This window comes from Cyclopterus lumpus, chromosome 9 (genome assembly GCF_009769545.1).
Source record: "Cyclopterus lumpus isolate fCycLum1 chromosome 9, fCycLum1.pri, whole genome shotgun sequence".
Taxonomy (NCBI): Eukaryota; Metazoa; Chordata; class Actinopteri; order Perciformes; family Cyclopteridae; genus Cyclopterus; species Cyclopterus lumpus.
This window is the reverse complement of record NC_046974.1, coordinates 20,749,789-20,774,051: the sequence shown is the minus strand read 5'-3', so window position 1 is coordinate 20,774,051 and position 24,263 is coordinate 20,749,789. Positions and strand designations below refer to the sequence as shown.

The window sequence follows — 24,263 nt, the reverse complement described above, 5'->3', positions numbered from 1 at the left end:
TTCGGATTGTATACTGGGATGCAAACACTGTTGTTCGTTGGTCCTCTGCCAATGATTGATGTTTAAGATTCAAGATGAGTTTTTGCCCTAAGGTGCCGAGACACGCCGACGTAAATGTGTTGCTACACATCAACAGATAGTCGTGCAGTGGCATGCAAGCGCTGATCATTCTGTTATCGACAAAGTCAACTTGGCTGCTGGCACAACACTCCGTTTTTTCTTTTTTTTTTGTACAGTGTGATTGTTTTTTCCTAATCATGTTATATGTGTCCATGTCTATCTGGCTATGCATACTTGTAAAAAAAAAAAAGTGCATAAAACATCTCTCTGATGTTTATTTAATGTATGTATCGTATCGCATGACAAATTGGGGCGTCTCATTCAAAGCACTGTGTCCCGTCCCCTTCAAAAACACCCTCCACCCAACATAGGACACGAGCTAATACATGTGTGAGAAGCAAGACACGTTTTGCATCAGCTACCAGACCCTTTTAGGTGATGCGACAATACACAAACAGAAGCTCAGCTGGAGGAAGTACTTTGTAATTTGTCTTTCATTGAGTCTCAAGTTTCATGTGTGGCCTCTTCACAGTCATAAACTCTGTAGGAACACTCATGAGTATTTTCTAGTGTTCTAGTTTTCTACATTAGCGCAGGATGATTGTGTTTTTCTTCTTCTTGGCACTCTTCATTTTGATAGCTTTAGAACATGACTCTTTGCTTCTGATTGCCATGTTCATAATTAGAGAATGCCTTCGACAAATGTCAAATATTGTATGCAGTGTGCCTTCGAAGAGCTTACAAGAAAGAATAAGCGTATAAGAAAGAAACACATATTCATTATGTGTGCTCATTGGTAGTACAAGGTGGACGGAGAGGACATTAATAAGGGAATGGTCCATTTTAATGACTGTAATTGTGCCAATAATTAAGAAACAAGCAATGAAGGTAAAATCCTCACCATTGAAGGATAACTATGTGAGTGTTTTTGTTTTTTAAAGGTTCTCATATCAAAATCTGCTTAAAAACATAGCTAGGGCTTTTAAATTGCCTCTTCTTTGGATGTTTTATCTTAATTAGTAATTATTCCAGATTATTTATCTTAATTGCTCACATTTTTTTGCTGTCTTTTATTTTTCATAAAGTTCTATTTAATGGACATTGTGATAACCGTCCAGTAATGCCCTACTTATTATTTGTATACAACTATTTATAGCCACAATATAAGGCAATGGCCATGTGATTGGTTTTGTTCATTGTGTTGTGATTAATTTATTCAGATAAAATATTCAATTTTCCTCCCATATTGTTCCAGGCATTTGTCTTTTTGTTTCTTTTACAAACAGCAATTCCCCCATTCATTAATGGAGAGCAACTAGAACAAGTATTAGAGTACATAGACAATATGTAAACTTTCACCAAATTCTGACTTAATTCCCAAATCAATTCTGCCAGAGGGTTGTTCCAGTAAGACAACATTTCCAATCAAAGTTTGAGCCTCAAAGTCAATTAATTTCCATCAGGGGGGGGGGTCACATAAACAATCAACAATGCCTCGTTCATTAAAGCAATCATTGTTTTGGTAAACACATCAAATTATAATTATAATGTTTTATTTTACAAATGAAGTGTCAATAAAAACACATTTGTCTTTCTCTGTCGATACACAGTGTGGTGGATGTGGACTTTTCTTTTTCTTTTTCTCATTTCATTTTTAATTAGTCGTTGCTGTCCTTATGAGATGTAAATGCAATTGTTTGTCTCTAATTGGCGTGTGAGTGTGTTTGCGTTATCTGTGTTGGAGCGACCATTTGTGTTTCTAGCTGTTTGACTCCGCGGTGGTCCGTCTCTCTTCCCAGCTCCACCCGGCTGTTCGTGCCACTCGGCAGCTGTTATCGTTGTCGTTGTGTTGAATCATCTGCTTTTGTTGTTCCCAGTTATTGTTATCTAAGGCACACGCACGAGTCAGATAAAACCTGAACCTGTGAAAAGCGTGTTGTTATTGAACGGGCTAGTATTTATGGTTCAACGGGAGTTACTGTAGTTACTCAAACTATTATTCAATGTCTGTTTTCTTTGCTGACACTGTTAGTCACCAGTAAATGTCTAAGTGCTATCAACAATGTATCCAGATTATTGGGTTTTAATGGATGCCTTTTGACGTAAACACAAGATCAGAAAAGGGAACATGTATTGTATCACAATATTTCTTTTGCTATATTGTTTGTACATGTAACAATATAAATAGTGCATTTATTGCACTCACTGACTGGGAACAACCAGAGCACGGACTAACGTTTTGTAAAGGCAAACACTGTAAACCAATTCATCTCCCACTTGAGCGCAATTGCACACAGCTGACTGTACGAATGTAGACATCGCTGCTGGTTCTGGATGTCAAAAAGCCTCTAAGATAGCACACAACACACAACGCACAACACTCTTCTCTTTAATTGTGGAACACATTTGGCACACTCAACAGATTCTGTCCCCGTCTCACTGCCTCTCTCCCACACAAGACACTCGCTAAACGCAATTAACATTCCCCCCAAACTATGCAGCCACTAACAAGCACATAGATATATACATACAGGTACAGATGTGAACACTGATGCATAATCCACTGATGGTTTTGCATGCTGTAGACAACCACCCACATACAGTGTCTCTTTTTGTCAGAGCAGGCTGAAACACATACACACACACACACACACACACACACACACGAAATGACCTTAATCTAATTTAGCTATTGGACACAGCACTGGAATAATTGCGTTGCTTACTTTTTTTTCTACCTGGTGAAAAAGCACACACACACACACACACACACATAGTAAAACACACTCACACCACTCATTAAACCCCCGAAGCTCAGGGTCAGTTATTTTTATTGTGAGAATTAATGACATGTGCCATTGAACAATTCCGTACTATTTCATTAAGACAGACAGAGACCATAAAGAAGTAGTGGGATGAGAACGGCCCGCTGGAGGTTAACGCCCTTTACGAACTCCTCACAGATCATCACAGATTTACATTACACATCATTAAACGCCAAAGCCGAACGCTACTTTAATGAACATGTGTACTCGTCAAAAAACAAGCCCCTCAAAAATGAAAACACAAAGCGTGTCTGTTTGTTAATGCTTTGGTGCTGCGTGATTGGCTATAAACACTTGCTCATTCAATTATGGATCAACAGACTGACAGCAGAGGGGGCTTTCACTTTGTACACATTCTGCTGTCGCTTTTCAACTTGAAACACACCGGTCCCCTGCTCCTCTCTCCTCTCTCCAGGTCTTCACGGGGGGGTGGGGGAGGTAGGGGGGGCTTGCCATCTGTCATATGGCGCGCACAGTGCCGCGTCTGAACGGAGAGAAACACACAAACACGAATAAAAGAAAGATCTGGGAGCGAGTTGCAGTGGCACAAACATCCATGTGACAGCACTGCGCCAGCACACGCTTTTTTTCTTCTTCTTTTCTTTCCTCCCTCTGAGCTCATTCATTCTTGTTACAGCAACAACACAAGTTATCAAGCACACTGTCTGGAGAGAGAGAGAAAGAGAGAGAGAGAGAGAGAGAGAGCAGACGGTAAAGAGGAGGAAAAGAACACAAAATATGTTATGGGAGAGATACAGAGAAAGTGATAGGCTATGGTGCAACTCTCGTTGTGTGCGTGTGTGTGTGTGTGTGTGTTTATAGTTTTTATTACTCTAGATATTCAGTTCAACTGTAGTTTCGAAAGGCATGGTGATCCACTGAAGAAGACCCCGACAGCTGTCGTTCCTTCTCTTCAGGACGTCACGGTGAAAAGCACTCGCAAGTAAATCGCTCCGTCGAACGCGGACGGCCACCACACACTCGTCGGTTGAAACACATCTATATGGACACACACGTTTGTAGCGGTCGTCCATTTGTGCTAATGATGTTAGCGGCCGGGGGCGTCGCAGTGCGGCCCGTCTGCCACAGTGGAGACGATTCAGTTCAATTCAATATGCTTTTTTTTTGGCATGAGCGACGTATCGACAGTAAGAGTGTCAAAATGCAATAGGAATGCATCAGAGAAAGCATGAATCTCTCTCTCTCTCTCTCTCTCTCTCTCTCTCTCTCTCTCTCTCGTTTCTGTATCTGTCATTGCTGAGATACTGTCTCTCTTTAATCTCTTTTTTTTCTCCCCGCTGTCTTCTTCACTGTCTCATCTCCGCTCTCTTCTTATTCTCTCTCTCTCTGTGTCTCTCTGATGTGTGTGCATCTCTCCCTCTGTCTAACCTTATATGTGTCAGGCTGTGTTACTCGATCTCTCTTTTCTTCCCCTCACACCACACCTCCACTGTCAGTTTTCTTTCCTCGCCCTTCCCTCTCTCCCTCAATCTGGCACTTCTGTAATATCAAAACTGAATGTAGCCTTTAGCTAGGCACACGCACTTCAAAGCCTTTTGATCCCCCCCCCCCCCCCTTTTCATCATGGGCAGGTTGAGTAATGTTATAACCTAAAATAACTCTTCCATCGTCTGGTCCTGGCCTCTGTCTGATCCCTCATAGATGCCAAATGGGGATGCTCGTATCTCACGTACCAATGAGAACATTTTGTACGCACAGTTTGAGGATACATGTGGCTCCAAGAAGGTTTGAGAGAGAAGCCCAAAGACTATACCACTAAAATCATAAACTAAAGGTCAACATTGTGTCTCAATGTTACTTAGACCAGGCTGCTTGAGAGGATTTGATAGACTCCTTCCTCATCAGATCATTAAATGTGATTTTGCACACATTTAAAGTTGGCAGAGCTGTTTTGTTTAGCCGGGTCAACACGGTCGATTGTCCCGCTGACATAATGAATTTTAGATGAGCAGCTATTAATTAGCAATTGATCCGTTATTGTTTTGTTTTCAAAGGCAACACTTTATTGATTGTGCATATGTTGGCATTTTACTCTGAATCCATCAAGTTCGCTGATAATGGGGACTTTCACTTCCTGCAGCTTTGCTGCCCACACACTCATGCTCCGTTGTTCATTTGGGTAGTGGTGGTACGCGAGGCTCCAGAGTTGCAACAAGTACCCTGATCCACCTGTGCTTTCTCCCACACACACACACACACGCACGCACTTAAACATGTGTACAAAGTGCAAACTGTCAGGTGGAATATTCATAGGCATAGAGTTCTTTAAAGTTGCATGAGGACTAAGTTTGTTGCACGTTGGAGGCTGCCATGCTCCCCAAACTGATGGTATGTTACCTTCCCACTACCTTCCACTATTAGGTCAGGATTTTCTACACAACAGTGCTCGAAATTACCCCATTTAAAAGAAAGTCCAAAACTGTGCATTGGTATTTAACGGCAAAGAAAAAAGCCTTACTCTTCCTGGAGGCGGACATCATATCAGGTGTATTCTATGATTAAAACTGAGGCTATAGGTTATTGTAGCGGTTATGTTGAAAGGCCACTTACATAAGCATTTATGCCTTTAGCCGATGTGGTCAGGTACGGTCTCCCAGTAAAAGCAACATTATATTAAGATTACATTTGTAGGACAGGAAAGGTCAGGGTTATTCTGCCCTTTTTATGTGGCCATAAAGCAATCCTGTTAGAGTGTAAGACAAAACAGGAGAGACATGTTTCACTCAATAATTAGACTGAGTAGAGGACAGAGTTAATAAATTTTTTGGACAAAGGTGTTTTGCAAGATTCTTCTTCTTTGTCACCTTGTTGGAAAAGATGGCGACTGGCTTCTGAATGATTTTGGAAGGTTATTGCGCTATTAGAGGGCCATGAGATAAAATAGTTGATCCTGAGTGCTTACCGGCCCAGCACAAGGAAAAAGAGAGCACATGTGTTTGTAGTTACAGGACACAGGACACTGGCTGGCATGTGTTGCTGGATAGGTGCCCGGAGGAAAGGGGCAACAGATTCATTCACAGTCTTGTGTGCCAGCTCCAGGATTTGGAATTCAATGCAAGCAGCCATGGGCAGCTGGATGCATATATCAGCAGTGTGTGTGTGTGTGTTGTGTGTGTGTGTGTGTGTGTGTGTGTGTATGTAACTCACCTCATTGCTCAGGTTCCTTCTTTTTTTCAATTAAAAACTACAGCATATATGATGCGACTGCATAAACATGTACCGAGGTGTAATACCTGACGAGCGTGTGTGTGTTTACATCTGCAAGAACATGGGTTCAAGCGTTTATTATTCCAGCATTATATGTACGATTTTAAGGAGTAAGGGAAATTGGGAAACATTTCAAAAGTTTCTTCAAATGAGCTTGGAGCAAAAGATATTTGGGACTATGCGTCCAAAGCAATCATGAGAAACTTATAGGGCAATTTTGTGTAAAGCAAACTGCTGTGTTAGACGAACAAAACAGCCAATAGATGGTTGCTCGGTTTCCTATGTGGGCATGAATCCAATCGTGAGATCTCATTAAGAGGAATGGAACTGTGATCTCCTCCTCACCCTTCTCAAGGCAAGGAACTTTTCTTGCTGGAATCACTCAATTCATTCACTTTGGTTTAATCACTCTAACCATTACATGCACATCAACTGCTCCCCATTGTTTCTCCCTCTGTTCCCACCTCTGTCAGTGAGGGAGCATCCACTCTCGTTCTCATCGAAGTTACTCTGATAGAGTCGTGTATAATTATGGAGTTCCCCGTAGTCTCTCCATAATTCATCCATCTCTCATGTCCCTCCTTTCATTGCCTTCACCCTCTCCCCGTCCTGCCAGCTGATTTGCATATGTCTGCGTCCGTCTCCACAGGCTCTCACCCTTCTTCCATCTTCCACTGGTCTTTACTGCAGTACGTCGATTAAAGACTATCTCTGTCCCTCTCTCCAGTGTCCCATTCTGCTGTCCTTCTGAAAAAGTGGCTTTTCATTTTTTTGTATTCATCTTAATCGTCTGCAGCTAATGAAGTTGTTCCATCACTCAACATGGTGCTGTCTCAGATGCAGGAAATGCACTATAGCAGTGGGGAATATATGTTACTGGTGTAAACACTTTTGAATATGTTGTTTAGTATGGGTTGTATTAAACTCACCAGTCCTGTGTGTTGGTACAACTTGTGGGTGGATTTACACACACACACACACACACACACACACACACACACACACACACACACACACACACTCAGAAATCAGCCCATGTTGGTTTGCATGAACATCACAGTTCTTTATCGGGTCAATCAGTTAGAAGTAAACACACATGCCACAGCCTATCACATCAGGCCAATTACTGCACTGTTTACAGCGTCAGACTGTGGTGATTGACGTGCGGCACCCCCGAGCGCTTTTTGTCAAAATCTTATCAGATATTATCTGTGATGGTGAAATGAATAGCTCACTGATTATCCGCAGTCCCATCCCCAAATCTCATGACGGAGGGCGATAAGCCAGCCAGTCTGAGAAAGAAGCGGCAACAGCTGAGAAACAGTTGCATTTCACTCATCACGTTCAATTGCATACAAAAATAATCATCCGCTCACTGACACAGTATCTCTGGCAAATTATCGTCAATATCTCACTTTGTGACGATGAGGTTCGTGCACAGGCATGACTGCTCACGGGAAAAGCAGAAATACATGCACACCACACACACACACACACACACACACACACACACACACACACAGACACCAAGTGGGAAGATATGACATCTGTTGTGTACACGGGCAGTGAAAACAGAGACACAAACCCATTAGCAGCGAGCAGCAACCAACCCATTTTCTTAATATGATTAAAGCATTGACAAATGGGTCATTACCCTCGCTGACAAAGACAATATGAAAAAGACAGAGAGAGAGAGAGAGAGAGAGACTGCGGGTAGGGAACAATCATTCTGTATAAACACGCAGAATCACATGCTGTGTGTGTGTGTGTTTGCCTCTCCTTTTGGAAAATAGCTTCCAGTGGTCAACATTAGAGCGTGTTACGAGGCCAGGAATGCCACGAAAGCTTGAGAAGGGAACATTCAAAAGAGGTGTCGCGTATGGGAGGAGAGAAGGAGAGTGACGTAACGCTGTCCTGGTGAAGTAATCACAGCAAAGGCACGAGGGCCATTAAGAAAAGAGCTATGACTTTACAACGGATGGGCCTCGGACACAAAGATTTACACAGCATCAGGTCTTTTTTTTTTGGGTGGGGTTTAGGAGTTGAGGGTGAATGGAGCGGAAGGCAGAATAGACAAAGGACACGAGCAAAGGGGAGAAATGAGAAAGAGGATAAACTGTTGCACTGTGAGCCGGAGAGATGCAAAGTCCCAGTGCACTTTAGTCCCCCCCCCACCTTTTTTGTGTGAGATAAATATCTTTGTGACACATGAAAAATGTATCCATTCATTTTCCAGCCGCTGTAATTTAGAACGGCAAGGAGGTTAGCATGAAAAGTGAGCGAAAACGTGGAGAATGTGGACGGTGGGTGTGTGCGATGTGCATCAACATTAGGAGAAAAAGAGGCCTATTTGATCCTAAAGATGGGCAGGGAGCCGGAGAGAAAAACATGCATGCAATTCCACGAAGGCTCTAGTTTCTCTTCCAATTCATGGAGCGCCGGAGGAGGCAGCCTATGCTCAGATGTTTCACTTTTCCATCTTCCCTCTGCAGATATCTTCTTAAAAACACACACACCGGTGTGCGGTTAACAGTTATCTTTTGGATATTTTTCTAGTTGTTTGCGCTATAATCCAGCACCCTCTTCGTGTGGGGTCGTTAAGAGTCGGCCGGGTTGTCCGTTCTGACGTACGGGTGTGCAGGGAGAGATGTTGAGGCTACTGTAAATAAAAGAAAAGAGGGGGAAAAAACTGAAACCGAGAGAAGCGAGAGAGATAAGACAAGCGGATGGAAGAGAGGTGCATACAATGAGATACTTGCCATTCAAACATTCTCACAAGCTTTTTGCTAAAATACTTGTACACGACAAGTTTTCTTCACAGCTCATCAAATAAATGTATGTTGATTGTTTGCCTTCCTGCAGCTGATGCTCTACTTACATCATAGCTGTCCTTGTATCTGCTGTGAAACATACAGCATGTGTAGGTGACGACTGTGGATTACTGCTCATGGATGCAAGGGGGTTTTGAAGCATTAGATACGGGAAGGAGGGGGTTAGTGGGTAAATGATGAAAGGAGATGTGCAGAATATTAAGAGCGAATGTAGACACTGGAGGTAAAAGTTCACACGGTGGAGTTTAATTGGATTTGACAAACAATTGAGCTGATGTAGAGATGGATGGATGGAGGCCACAATGATCGAATGTGCATGCACCAATCTCAGATAATGGACTGAAGGATTGAGTTGAGTCTGGATTGGTGGCGAAAGGTGAAGGAGGGAGCGCGCAGCTCGAAGGCGGTGTGGAGCGCAGGCGTTTATCGGTCATGCTCAACAACACCAGGGGTGGAATTATACTTCTGACTCGTGTTGAATACAGGGTAGGGAATGGAGGAGAGGGGGAATACAAAAGATGGACGAGGAAGAAAGATGATGAGTGGAAAAGGGTTGGTTAAGGAAAAAAGGAAGAGAGAAAGACAAGCGTGTGGAGGAGTGAACGTTTACAATAAAGAGGGGGACAAAAGAGAGACGGGGGAAGAGAGAGATGGGGATTGAAGAAGAAGAAGAAAAAAAAAGGGAGAAAGGGGCATCCGTCTGGCGAGCGTGATAACAGGGGTCCAATAAGTGGATAAATATAGTGGTAAAGGGCACTGAATTGAGGGGCAGTTGAACCGAATGAGCAGAGGAGGCACAGATACACTTATAGAGAAGACCCCCCAAAAAAAAAGAATTGAGGTTGGATGAAAGAGAGGATGTATACATCTCCAGGGCACAAAGACTGGCGCCAGCTAGGAATAGATGATGTTAAATGTGACAAGATGAAGGGACCAAAGGGGGTCCATTAAATTTTAATGGGAACAGGGTGGATGGTGGGGAGGCGGACTTGGGGCAGGAGTAAGAACAGATTGTGTTTGCGAGAAATCATCGCTCTGGTATTTTCGGCAACAGGAAGTGCCAGGAGTCAGAGAACTTAGAGGGATGAATTCCAAGAGAAACAAAGTCGAAAAGGGCATGTTATCTTTTGCACATTCTACCTCCCTGACCACATTAATTCAAGTGCTAATTCCCTCAAGGTGTGTATATCAGCGAAGCAACGGTACACACACACACACACACACACACACACACGCACACACACACACCGATGCGTGTACAAAGCCGAGCGTGTTCTCAGCCCGCCAGCGGTGTGAGTAAGCGTCTCTCTCTGCCACTCAGTGCTTAGCCGTGTATGGCACAAGGCATGGCAGCAGTTTGGAGCTGTGGATCTGGAACAATACATGAAACAATACACAGGCACAAGTAGGTCATCCAGACACACACACACACACACACACACACAGATACACTCTTGGCTATGACAGTGCTGTAGGCGCTGGCTAGCACTTCCTCTCTGTCTCTGTCAGTGGATTTCTGATGAAACCAACCTCTTGATTCTGATTACGTACTCGTCTCACAGCCAGCTGACACTCAGTGTCTTTTCATTCAGCTTATTGTTTTACATAAGGGGGCACTTCTCCCACAAATTGAGCTGTCCCTGTTCCTGTCAGCGACGCTTGGTGGAAAAAGAGAAACAGCTTATACAAACAACCTTTTGTTAAGCATTTTATTGCTATTGGATGACAATATAAACCATAAGACGATATAAATGTGTCAATCATCAGAAGCATGTATTTTAACATTTATACCATGATGTTGGAAATTAACTCTACGAGTGTTAATATATGTTTTTTTGCATGTCTATGTCCATTCACACTCAATTCCATTGTCATGTTTTGCTTTGGATAACCAATTCCCCCCCAAGGATTGTTGAAGGGATATTAAATTAGGGCTTTTATATAATTTAATCCCATCAAATCCATATGTAGTGATAGAAGACATTTCACCAAAGTGTTGTACGATCAAAATATAGCAAAACACATTAAAATTACACAGTAAAAGAACCAACCATGTTTAAACTTAAAAACAACACTGCAAATACCCAAAGAGTGATTTACAAGACACAAGGACAACCTGTTGGCCAGGTCTTCTATACTGTCTAACTTTCTCAAGAATCGTTTTACAGCTACAGGCATACGGACACGCTTTTATTGGTTTTGCTTCAGGTATTGATTTCCCTGCATCCTACAGTACCCCTCTCTCAGTCACTGGGCCACAGAAACCTGAGGATAGCTATCAGTGATTGTGTGCGTGTGTGTGTGTGTGTGTGTGTGTGTGTGTGTGTGTGTGTGTGTGTGTGTTTGTCTGGTGGGAGGAGAGCTGCTTGAAGAGTCAGAGATAGAGAGAGAGGGATCGGTCACACCTGGGTGCTGGTGAAGTACTCGCAGTCTATTTCTTCTGACAGAACGACAAGATGGAGGGAGGGCTCAATAACATGCTCTGCTGCAGACAATACATGTACGATGCACGCTGAGCGTACATCATAAGTGTCGGTAAACGCAGACAACGTGGACGTGGTGGCGGCTATACAATACAGGTTTTGAGCCTCGCAGGATCAGCCAAGCATTTCATTGACAAACAAAAAGACAACACCAACGGGAATCATCTCCAACGATGAAGAGGTGAATGAATAATAAATAAACACTAGATGAGACCTATAGCATTCCCTGTGGCTGGCCTCTCGGATGTCTCGGCCTACATGTGTGCTTGTAAGACTGACGCGCACATCGCTCAAATAAACACCTCCGCATGCCTGCTCGACAGGTCCTACCTGCTTCAGCCGGCTTGATCCCCGAATGATTTATCATGAGTCAGGATACTGCTGATGCACAGCAGGGATTTCAGATGTGTGAGTGTGCTTGTGTGTGGGATGGGATGATGGTGGCGGTGGTGAGTGTTGTTTCGTAGGCGGTTATGGTTCGGGATGATAGGTGAAAAACTCCAAATGGCGACATGTTGTGTTTGTTTGCACTCCTACACACCTCTCTTCCTGTTGCAGGTCTTTTTGTGCTCCAAACGCAGTCATGGTAAACAGTGGTTGTTCATAAAAGTGTTTCAGGAACTTTGGACTCATACTCACTCGCGCAGGACTTATATATATATATATATATATATATATATATATATATATATATATATATATATATATATATATAGACTATTCATACCGTTTCCAAAGTGTGTTCCTCTTAGGTACTGACTATCAAACTCTCCTTTAACTGTTGCATACTTCCGAGTGATGTAACATTGGGCTGGGTTAAAGCAACGGCCTCTTTAAGTCATTAGCAAAGAGCATTAATGAGCCGAGTGCTTAGAAGCCCCCTGCAGACTTAATAATATGTGATGTTGAGGGGATGAGGGCACTAATTCTCCAAAGTGCCCAAATAAGTAGAGGATTAGCAAAGCCTTCCATTCGCCAAAAGCCTTGATGATGCTAAGCTAATGCGCTATCGCCAGACTGGGGCAAGGCGGCTAAAGCGTTCGTTAGCATGACTGCTATAATAGGGATGTGGAATAAAGTAGATCAAGTAGCTTATGATTCACGGCCGGCTCATTCAGCTCAAATATTCAGAGTAATGCAGACTCACATGCACAGACTCAAAATGCATTCGTTCTTAATGTACGCACATAAGTCCACAGGTGCACCTCCCCACAAAAACACACACACACACACACACACACACACAAACACACACACACACACATAAGGTAGCTTTGCTCAAACATGAAGGTGGTTACGAAATAGAAGATGAATCCTGGGCTCATTGGTTTGAAGAATAATGACCATGACTAAGCAGTATGCTGAGACGTAGGAAAGTTTAATCATATATTGTTACACTTTAATTAATTCCTCAAAATGTGGACTTGCACAATGGCCAGTGAGATTGAAACTGCTTCAGCTTCCACTCATTAATCATCGGCATCAATGGATGCCTGAAATAACCCTTTAGCTATTACTAAAGAGGAAAACAATGCATTGTTCCAAACAATGTATTGCCAATTAATTACAGAATGGGCGTTGTGTTAAAAAATGTATAGCTATTGCCTCCAAATTAGATGTATTTCAACGTACTGCTTGATTGACAACTGTAACCAATGTACCTTATAAACTGTAGCTTTCTGAGGGGTGAGCAGCTCCAGAAGGTCTTTAATCTTAAGCTTTTTTTGTTCCAAAATGCTTACTCAATGAATGTGTCTTGAACAGAGGAATTAATACAGTTTAAGGGTGACTTGTACTTCCTAAAAGTAATGAATCATAATTAAATCAGTAATGCTTAAACCATGTGATTGAACAACTTCAGCAATTAGAGGAAGCAGACACCACGTTGTGCCTCATTAATACGCAGACAAACACACACATGCTTGGATTTGTCACGATTTGGGTATTCATCCCCACAAACCACTTTGAAATCCAACTCATTAGGTTGTTTTTGTACAAACCAGTTGACACAGGAGACATCGTCATATTGTATAGCTGTTATGTTCTCTCTTTCTCTCACACACACGCACACATGCACACATGCACACATGCAATGTTATATTCTGCTTTTCTCAGCATTATGAATCTGTCTCCTCAAGCTTTTCTTTGTTCTTAACTTTCTTTCGTTTCTCTGGCTTAGTTTTTGCAGTGTCGACAGAGTGGTCTGTGTGGCATTATACTGCTCAGGCTGTCTGTGTGTGGTTGGATTGTGCTTTCTTGTCATTGTACCATTTAGGTGTGTGCGTGTGTGTGTGTGTGTGTGTGTGTGTGTTTGTCTTCACTGCACTGGCCACATGATCCGAACCAATAGGGGGCAGCATTTCAATTTACGCTCATCGGTTACATCATTTTATTTATTCTTTAAATAGACTGAGAGCCAGTCAAAATCTTTGTGTTTGGCGTCCGCCTATGATTTACGTCAGCAATCTTGGTGTTGACTGTTCCACGGTACAGTCCATGTACATTTTCATAGTTTGTTTATTAAATTAAATCCAAAGTGGCAGAAGCTAGACACCATCTCGTAATTCTGTTTCATCCTCTATGCCACCAGGAAACCGTTTGGCTGGCCGGAGGTTGTGCGGCAGCTCTGGCTACCCAAATTCAGCCAGCGCAAAGCTTTTTCGCCAGAGGTCTGAGCCCGACTCCCCACCAGATCAGCAATGGACAAAAGAAAAATACGAGTCGTTTTTTCATCCCTACCATTATGGATTTAATCCAATAAACCAACTATCAAATGTACACAGTCCCGTTACATTCAACTTCAAGCCCTCGGGCCACCTTTACTTCTTCATCCTTTCATTTTGGTCTGAGGGGAAGACAACACAGGACACATTTAGCTGGTTAGCATGCTCATTTCAGTACATATCTCTGCAACACAATATAGATAATGTCAATGTCAACACCGTAACATTCTGTTGATAATGTAACGTTTTAAAATGACCCTGTGTCAGGGTTTAAGTCGGCTAAATGTGAAGATTAACACAGAGGATTGGTGCCTGTAGCACACAGTGAAGGAGCAGCAGAGAGTGATAAAACAAGGTAGATGAAGGACAGAGAAAATGGGCAAGAACTGAGGGCAAACAGTGAATGGCCATGTGGGTGAAAGTAATGGAAGAGCCTAAAGAGACCATGAATGCAAAGATAGCTGGAGTGTGGGAAGGAAAGAGGAGAGGTGGTTGTTTGTGTGCCTTGAGGGATGACACAAGATGTGGGAGAGAACGGCTGGTGAGTAAAGATGCTGCAATGGAAAAAGGTGCTGGAGAGGGATATCAGGCAGGAGGTGGAAGAGGGAGGCAGATGACTCCACATTGAGGACAGTGTACAACATTCAGTGGCGCTCTGAGGCAACTAAAATACAAATCACTGCAAGACTGCTGCTTTGAAATGATTGGGGCTGAAAGGTAAGCACTCACAGGGGCTCCTTTGGACAAGAGGGGAAATAACAGGGGAGTGGGTTGAGAGGGGAGGAGGTAGAGGTGTTTTTGACAGCACTCGAGGTGTAGGAAGTGAGGAAAAGGAGGTGAATTAAGCATAAAAAGTGTCTCAGAGCCGAGGAGCGTTTAGACAGTGGAACACACACGACTGGGGGGATTGTGGAAAGTCTTTCTGGCAAGAAAGGCATTTTTAACAACATGGTTTTATTAATGCGACTACGAGTACACTTGCTATAAAAGCGTACTTATATAGTGTTCTACAATGTTCTGCTTTATACTGTGTTATTGCTCATGCAGGAGCATGGAGGTCAATCAATACTGTGGACACATGCTTCAGTCCAGGCTGAAGACTTTGATTCAATAGCTAGAAAAGTGCTTGGCAAAAAAAAAAAAAAAAAAAGAAAGGAACAAAGCTCTGCACCAAGTGTTTCGGTGATGCAGTCATGCTACAGGATATCAATTAACATCACACCAAGTCTCGGCTTTAAATGAGTGAAAACGAGGCTCCTGATGGTTTGCCTGTCTTTATAGACAGTAGAGCAGTACAGAAATACAGTCTATGTTGATTCTATTATTCTATACAGTGGGTTTTTACATGCAGCCCACAATACGTTCCCACTGTGACATGTAGAACACACATGATTCACCTCGGTGCACTCTTGTGATCAATATAGCCATAACAGATTTTTTTTTTTTTTACCACCGCTGTGTCTTCATCGAAACATAATTTCCTATGCAGGCGTTGCAAATTAACATGTTCCTCTTTTTGTCTTTCCTCCTTCTCTACCCTGCTGCCTCACCTCCACCCAGCCTGTGAGCTGATGAACCGTGGTATCCTGGCTCTGGTCAGTTCAATTGGCTGCATGTCTGCGAGCAGCCTTCAGACTCTGGCCGATGCCATGCACATCCCCCACCTCCTTATCCAGCGCTCCCCGGCGGGATCACCTCGCTCCGTCTGCCCACAAACCAGTCGCATCCCTGGAACAGATGACTACACCCTAATGGTCCGCCCACCCGTCTATCTCAATGAGGTCATCATGCAAGTGGTGTCTGAGTACAGCTGGCAGAAGTTCATCCTCTTCTACGATTCCGATTTTGGTAAGGAAAAAAAGGAAAGCTGTCTGTCTGTCTGTCTGTGTAGTAAAAAAAAAAGATGGTAATTTGGAACACTTCTATTGGAAGCTATACAATACATTTGTTTATAATTGAATACATTTAAGAAGGTAAGGTAGCTTAACCACATCAAATCACATGACCAGTGTAAAGAAAATCACATGGCTTATTTTGATTATATGGAATGCTAAATGAAATCAATATTACAATTGATATTTTTCATTCAGGTATAATAATGGTCAACTAGCTGCCTTTCCGTGACGTAGCATGCGGTTAGGAGTCCTAGAGCACACAGACTGTCAAGCCAGAGTGCTCTAGCTGTAGCATGGGCAGCCATACGCGTATAGCCAGCATGCTGGAACCACACAGCCAAAGTGCGCTTAGGCTTGGTGATTATTCCAGATCTGTGAGTGCAGTTTAAAGAGCTGAAAATGTTCACAAATTACACGTTTCTGTGCCATGATGTGTTCTTCATATAATAGAGCAGATGTCAGAAAGTCCGATAGAGGTTCAAACTCAATTTGGAAGCAAATGTGTTGTGCCTTTATAGGGCAACAGTAGGTCTATGAAACTGCTGTGTGGATTTTGAATTCATCTAACGCAACGGTATTAATGCTTTCTCAGCATGGTAGAACATTAAAGAGCTAATGGACGTACGGTTACGTCAGAAACACTGCTCTCTCTCTCTTTAATCTCTCTTTCTCTCTGTCTCTCTGTCAAAACAAACACAGGCACACTAGCAGACATGGACATGTGTATGTATATAACATTATGCACACACACAGAAACCCCCCAATGTATCTTTTTTCTGGTGACACATCCGTCTGCCTGTGTGTGTGTGTGTGTGTGTGTGTGTGTGTGTGTGTGTGTGTGCATGCTGTCTCATTTTACCCTGCTCCTCCATCTCTCTCTGCCTGTCGCCCTCTCTCTTTCCAGGCCATTAGCTCTAACATTAGACCAGAAACATCATATGTCTCCTTTTTGTAAAGTGCAACTCTGTTTGTGCAGTGTCTTAGCTTCTACAGAAATATCACATTGCTGTTTTCTCTGGACATAAGTATATTCATAATGTGTAGTGTACATATGGTCAGTTAAATATATATATATATATATATATATATATTGTGACATGTCCTTTATGAGTCCCGCTTTGATCCTGAACTAAATCAAACTCACACACAGCATGTGCCCTGTGGGTACTGCCATAAGCCTGTATTGGTCTGGTTCGTACTTCATAACCCTGGATTGACAGGCTGTCACTATACTATAAGGCTCTCACTTTCCCCTCATGCTCCACCTTCTTTGTTCTGGCACTTCTATGCGTAAAGTTAATGGAACTCTGAGTCATACAGGGATGTACACTACCGGTGCTCTGCTCCTGAGAGGGGTCGAAACTTAAAAGCATGGTGCATTTTGGATCACACCCCGATGAGTGATGTCTGACCAGGTGTTTTGCAAGCTAATGGAAAAACACTAGCTGTGATATCACTCATTGGTGGGTGGACAGGAGTCAAACAAGCTTGAGCCTACAGAGAGCAGTGTAATAGTTCCCTGTGATTCAGTGTTGATTTAATCCATACAGCGGGGCTTCATCTCACTCATTCTAGTCAATTAACACAGTTAATGTGTTGTATGCATTGATCTCCAATGAGATATATATGCAGTTGAATTGTTTTGCAATACCCTCTGCGGGCTCCAGCTCAATCTTCCGGGGCATTACAGCATTGTATTGGTGTATTGAATATGTGCTCTAGCTGGTGAGCTCTACCACACAGTCTATATGGGATGAATATTGAATAGTGGCTAATGTGGCCCTTCTGGAAGTGCTAGTAGTACACTTCAGATGTCAGTGTAGTAAATGCCATGGTTACATAAACCCTAAGATACTCTTGGAAAGAGTGAAATAGATTGCCATCCAATCTGTGAAATAATGGTAGATCAAAGTATACAATAAGACAGTTACTAAGTACTATAGTGCTGCTCTCTGCGTATGTTTCACCGTTGGCAACTTCTTTAAAGTTGCATGCAAATTAGCAACAAATATATGCGCGCCTGTTGGGAAGAGGCTTTTACTGTGACATTAACGTAACCCGAATCAAGGCTGAAAGTGGGAACAGCGTTTTTTCCCCAAGCCAAACAACCTTCAATCAACTCCAAACTTTGTCCCCAAATGGGGTATAGTTCAAAAAATATCTCCACAACAGACACACACACACACACACACACACACACACACACACCTACTGACAGACGCACACACATGTTTGTACCCCACTTAAATCCCTCTATCCCCTCTGTGCTCTGTGACCACTGAGCACATGGATCCATTGGGTTTTGGCAGAGATGTTCTCACAGGCACAGAAGGCCCTTTAAAGATATCAACCATTTTTCCCTAATGGCTTCAGCCCCCTGTTCAAGGAGAGAGGGTAGAGAGAGAGAGAGAGAGAGCGAGAGCGCAAAAGAGAGAAAGTGAGAGAGGGAGGTAGAGAGAGACAGAGATGGCCTTTTAAGATGATAGCAATGTTCCCAAAAGGCCTCTGTACAAGGAGATTTCTTTAGAGAACAGACAGTCGAGTGTGTCCTCTCAAATGAAGCTTCAGTGCAACTGTCCCGATCCCTATTTTCAGCTCTACTGGTGCGTTCTAGACACTGAGAACACATGTGTTTCTCTCTATTATCTTTCTCTTCTTCCTCCCACAGTTTATCTCTCTCCCTCCATCATTTTGTCCTGCTCTATTTTCTCTTTCTTTTTAAGTCTGCCTTCAGGTGTCTCGCATTCACACTGACACGTATTCAAATTGTTCCTGTGACCTGCTCACTGACCTTGCCCACAAATCTAGTCAGAACCACGGCAACGCGGGCCTCGTTGAGCAAATGTGGGAAGTACCACTCAGTGTTAACAACACTGTTGACATTAAGATGATTTATTTTGTTTTGCTTTTAGCCAATGACGAGCAGGGCCAGAGGCACAATAGTAAAAGGTTATACTAAACAGAAGAGTCATTTCAAAACCGGGCGATGCTTGTGAGGTTGCCAGTTTTTTTGATTTTTTTATGGCAGAACAATAAACGTGCTTATATTCTGGACAAGAATGCTTTGCTTGATAAAAAACGCACTCGGAATATTAATATAGCAGCAAACAACTATTGTAAAGCTGTATTAGAGTAATGGCTTCCTGATTAGATAATGAAGTCACTCTCCCTCTCTGTGTGTGTTGTAATGCTAAGCTTATCTGTGCTTTGTTTACATAGCCGGGCTCAGTTGGGCCCAACTGGCTGGCTAATGGCCTGCTGCCCTGCGCCCATCCGGCAGTTAAAACTGATAACGCTGCCCTGACCTATGCATTTTTTTAAGTAAAAAAAAAAAAAACAACGATATGGGTGCCAGATATTGGCAAACAGCTCAACAACATATGCCTGCTGCGCATTACTTGCATGGTTATTGTTTTTTTGAGACTCTACTGTAGTTTTACATATTTTACCGGACATTTTTTATACATTGAATATGAAATCTACATGGTCAAATGGTGCTCACCTCAAGAGGAAATCATTCATAACTGGCCCTGTTTGTCATAATGCAGTTTCCTGGGTCTGTGCCATGTCCTGGAAGTGTGGGTCAGAGATCCTGCTGTAACTCATTTTCACAGTTATTAAACTTGTCTCTGTCACCTTGCATAGTGCTGCCTAATGAAGCATTTTTAATAGTTTTAAAACAAAAATCTATACCTTGAAATATACTTCCCTCTTATCTTTAAACTCCCTCCTAACAATTTGCTCATTAGTGAGTAATGACCCAGATGAGAACAATGGAAACACCTCGTCCCTTCTTTCTTTCTCACAGTGAAAAGTGTGAAAATGCCAACGCGTGATCTCATGGGTTCATACAAAGAGGAAGAGTGTACCGTATTGTGTCCGCCGATGTTGCAGTGAAGAGTTTCATCTCACCTTGTTGTGTCAAAAAAATACTCGACAGGGCAGATATGGGTGAACAATGTAATGAGCAGAGAAAATGGTAATATCAAATAGAAGAGGAAGAAATGTCACTGAATACAGAAATGCTTCATGCGTATAGGGCGACAGGGCTGTTGCTAAATAAGAGAATGGAATGAAAAATCTGTTGTTTTTAATCTTAAATTGATCACATGCGGACTCTTTAAGACTGATGAAAAATGAAATTGGAAATGCCAAGTTTTCACCTTCAGAAGACTCATTGTAGGTCAAATCCCAGCGTACATTTCATCTAGCTGAGGGCTACATATAGAAAACACATTCAGCAGAGAACAGGAGAGGATACTTCTGAGATTCTTACTTTCTTCTACTGAGTGAAGAGACTTTAAATATGAAGTTATTGATCACCTTCCCTTACTTCTTAAAAAAATTATAATAATTCACCTGTTTGACACTTGAGACATAAAGTAGGCATAACGTATGCAGTCTTCTTTCTCATGGTTTAAACTTAGCATGAACTTTAAAAGTTGAGGGGCAAACACGAAAGCTGAGCAATCTTATTTGACTTTTTAAAAAAAAATTTAAATGTTTTGTCCAGCTTGATTTTCAGAAGCAATATTTACTCTTACTGTAAGTTGAAAGGCACAAACCTATTATGTCACCAAAGGAGGCTTGATGAGCCCAACCTCTGAAAATGTGCAGGGCCTCACGGATGTTTGTTTGGACCTCACGTAGAAGTGACATGGACGAGGCAAAATGGAGTAAGCGAGGAATAATAGCAGAGAGGGGAGTATGAAGTCGTGACTAGAGACGAGGGAAAGAGAACAAGGAATGATGAGAGATGGATGCATAGATGGATATCTTTTTTTAACAATAGCAAAGCCCATAGATGCCGCAAGGGGGGAAGGCTGGTTGGAGGTGAAGGAGAAGGTGAAAAATACATAAAAGCTGTGCCAAGAGAGACGTGGGCAAGTTGTTGATGAAGGCATATTCGGAGGAAAGGAGGCAAACAGGAACACTCATGAGCCAAACACCAAAGGTCTACAAGCTTTATATGGGGAGGACATGTCTTACGTTGTCTCCTCCAGAGTAAAATCGTTCAGAGAGCAAGACGGAAGAAGAGATAAAAGTGATGTGAATATATAAGGAAACAGAAACGGCAAAGCAGAGAGGGGAAAGGGACAGAGATCTAAAGGCATAGCAGATTTGGTTGGGAAGAGAAAAAGGCAGCCAGGAAAGCAGATAAACATAAAAACAACGGAAAAGGGAGTGAAACCTTTTACAAATGTGACCCTGGAGGAGTAGTTTACAGCCTTGGAGAGCACTGGAGGTGAAATGTCCTTTGTAATGAAAAGTTGTGAGAGAGGAAAAGCTAACCAGATTAAATGGAGGCACGGAAGACAAAACATAAGGAGCTAAATAAAATTGGGGATGGCTGAAGTTTGCACCACGGTACATCTCTGAGTTTGCTGTCAGATTAGAGAGGGAGAAGGCAACCACTTATAAATGAAAAGAATGAAGGAGTTAAGTTTTTCATATAACATACTCGAGTCATCCTTTAACTCAAGGGTCATTTAGACATCCATTTGTTTTACTTTTCATTGTTCACTTTATAATACTATCGCGTTGCACAGTATTGTGTGGAAAACAGTATAGCATCTTGCCCCAGGTATTCACTGGATGTTCTTTTGTGGCCCCCATCCTGGTTCAAATGTCCACAAGACGCATTGCAGAATTGAAAAGTTCTCAAGTCGTTCATTCTTCAGCAGACACAATTCCAGTATTGTTTGAAAGTTTTCTTTCTTTCAAAGCGGATTGCTTTATAGATATGTATATATAGATAAGGGCATGGGCAGGTCAAGATCAAGCTAGGTCATACGCGTAGGAATAAAAGAAGACGGGAGGGCGCTGAGGGAAGTTGACATTAGGTATGCGGATGTCAGAGAAGAGGGTGTGTGGGAGAGAAGATGGGGAAGACAGTGAAGGAGATGCGCACGTAAAAAATGCCAAGCCTTTTATAGAGTGTTAGTTTTTATCAACTGTTGCTTAAACTCTCTGCAGGGAATGCAAAGCCGGGGACTTTGAAAGAAAGAAAAACAAGTGAAAGAGAAGAAGAGAGGGAAGGAAATAAAGCAAGCGTGATGGACGATGATAGGCACTTAGATCTAAAGGAATAGACAATTTAGAGCGCAATAGATAGTTGGGAAGACTAGCGATGCTTCAGGGCCTAAAGCATTTTATTTCCTATTTGGAGGTAAACGTACTAAGTTTCAGTTCAGATCCCAAGAGTCGGGTACTTGAACATCTTCAGCCACGACTTAAGCTGATGATTTCATTTTCCAGGCAGGCTTACGAGAAACAGGCCGGGATTCCATTCAAGGCTCAATCCATATTTCAAGAGCCACTGCCTTTGAGCCACACACCAGTGCAATGCCTGAGGCAGGGATAAGGATAGCCAGAGGTAAAGGCTGAGTGGAAAAACAAAGCAAAGACACACAAGTGTTGGTCTAACAGCAGAACAGGGTGGCGATAGTTAGAGAGACGGATCCTTTCCATTATGCCTCTTTTTCGTACTCTTGTACATTTGTACTCTGCTACCCACTTTGCTCTTGACCCAAGTTGTTACCCCACTTCTCCTTCAGCTTGCTCACTTGTGAAACTAATATATGTCAGCAAAAAAAACGAACTTCATGATATGTACGAAAGTCAATCCAGCTTTATTTCCTGCTGAAGAGGGCAAGCGCCAGTCATTGGAAAACAACTCGGTAGCTTTGATAGTGAGGTTGTTGAAATGTACGGATGGATGGACACCGCCTCTTTCTATGCGACGGCTATTAGCTGTCAAACAAAAGTAAAAGCCCAGGCTTTAAATGCCTCTGGCAGGAAGAGGGAAGTTGAAACAGAGTCGGAAAGGAGAAAAGGCCTTAAACTGAAGGTCAGATGTTGAGTTACAAACCCAAAGTTTGTCATTTTCTTTCTTATTTGATGTCAGGGAAGACTCGCAAGTCAAGCAAAGAGAGGGAGACAGGGAGAACTGTGAAGAAGAGAGACTCTGACAGACAACCAGGAAGTAACATGGCTCAATCTAATTTGCAGATGTTTGATTTTTACCCCATTTTCCACACTGAGGGGAATCTCCTCTAATAGCAGATACCTTTAAAGGGGTATCTGGTAAAAAAAAAAGAAGCTATATTTAGATTTCCTCTCACTTTTATTTCCCATTCAAGGGTACATAATGGCCTAAAATCATGTACATCGTCTTGAGCAGTGATCAATAGAATAGGTTTATTTTAATATGTTCTCTTATTTTGGTAATATTTCATGTTGTAGATAAACAAATAAGTTAACTGACTTATTGTGAAGAAAAAAAAGTTGCAAAGTTGTAGGGACACTTCGATAAACTAAGGGAAGGTTGACGGTAATTGCCAGTTTTATGAGGTGAGGGTTTGGTTAAAAATCACTTCCAGAGTTAAACAACAACCCTGACGGTTGTCGGGATGCGAACTCAGGTCTCCAGTGTGGAATTGACGGATAACACACATAAGAACCTTTCAGACCGTTTGGGCTTATTTGGGGCATGGAGGCCGAGAGAACACAAAGCAAACAAGGGCAAAAGGAGGGAAGTTTCAGATGAAGAGTCAAGCTGGTCGGTACATGCAGGTGAAATCTCTGTATGCTGTTGGATGCTACACTACATTAACACTAGCTTTCCCTTAGAGACAGAATACTGGAGGATAGATGGGATAGAGGGAGGAATAAGGGAAGCCTGACAAGTGGGGGGATAGGACGCACAGAGAATTGTACCATACAAACATCAACATAGTTTTATTACATATGTGTTTCACATTATCCATAACCAAGTCAAAGATCATGGCTTGCACAAGTTGTTTACAAAAAAAGCATTTTTAACTGTTTACTTGTACCATACGAGTCGAGCAAGGCAGATGCATTAGACCACTGTACAACCTGGACCATAAGCCAGTGTGGAGAAAGAATTGTAGCTTGGCACCATTGATTATGAATGACAGAGACATGTGCCTTGATATAGGGAGATTTAAGAGTAGGCTTGAATCAGCTTGGACTGGTGAAAGTATCTGTGTACTGTTTATGTTTGTATGTGTTTGAGCAACCATACAGTCTGCTGACTGTGTTTGCTGTGGTGTTTATTGTAAACTGGATGAACTGTGACTTTTGCTCCTACAGCTGTAAGTTAATGAGGATGTCATCTGAACCACATTGCCATCCCTTTCTCACATCCAACTGGTCAAATAAGGCAATACATTGCCGCAGTTATGGAGGGCGC

At 42.4% G+C, this 24,263-nt stretch overlaps 1 protein-coding gene across 1 annotated transcript in view; it reads left to right on the top strand.

Moving 5' to 3' along the window:
• Positions 1 to 24,263, top strand: part of grid2 (glutamate receptor, ionotropic, delta 2) — a 418,695-nt gene that overhangs the window by 216,859 nt on the left and 177,573 nt on the right. The window contains exon 3 of the mRNA XM_034541936.1: positions 15,711 to 15,998. Coding sequence (XP_034397827.1) covers positions 15,711 to 15,998 — 288 coding nt within the window. The remainder of the gene's footprint in view (positions 1 to 15,710; positions 15,999 to 24,263) is intronic.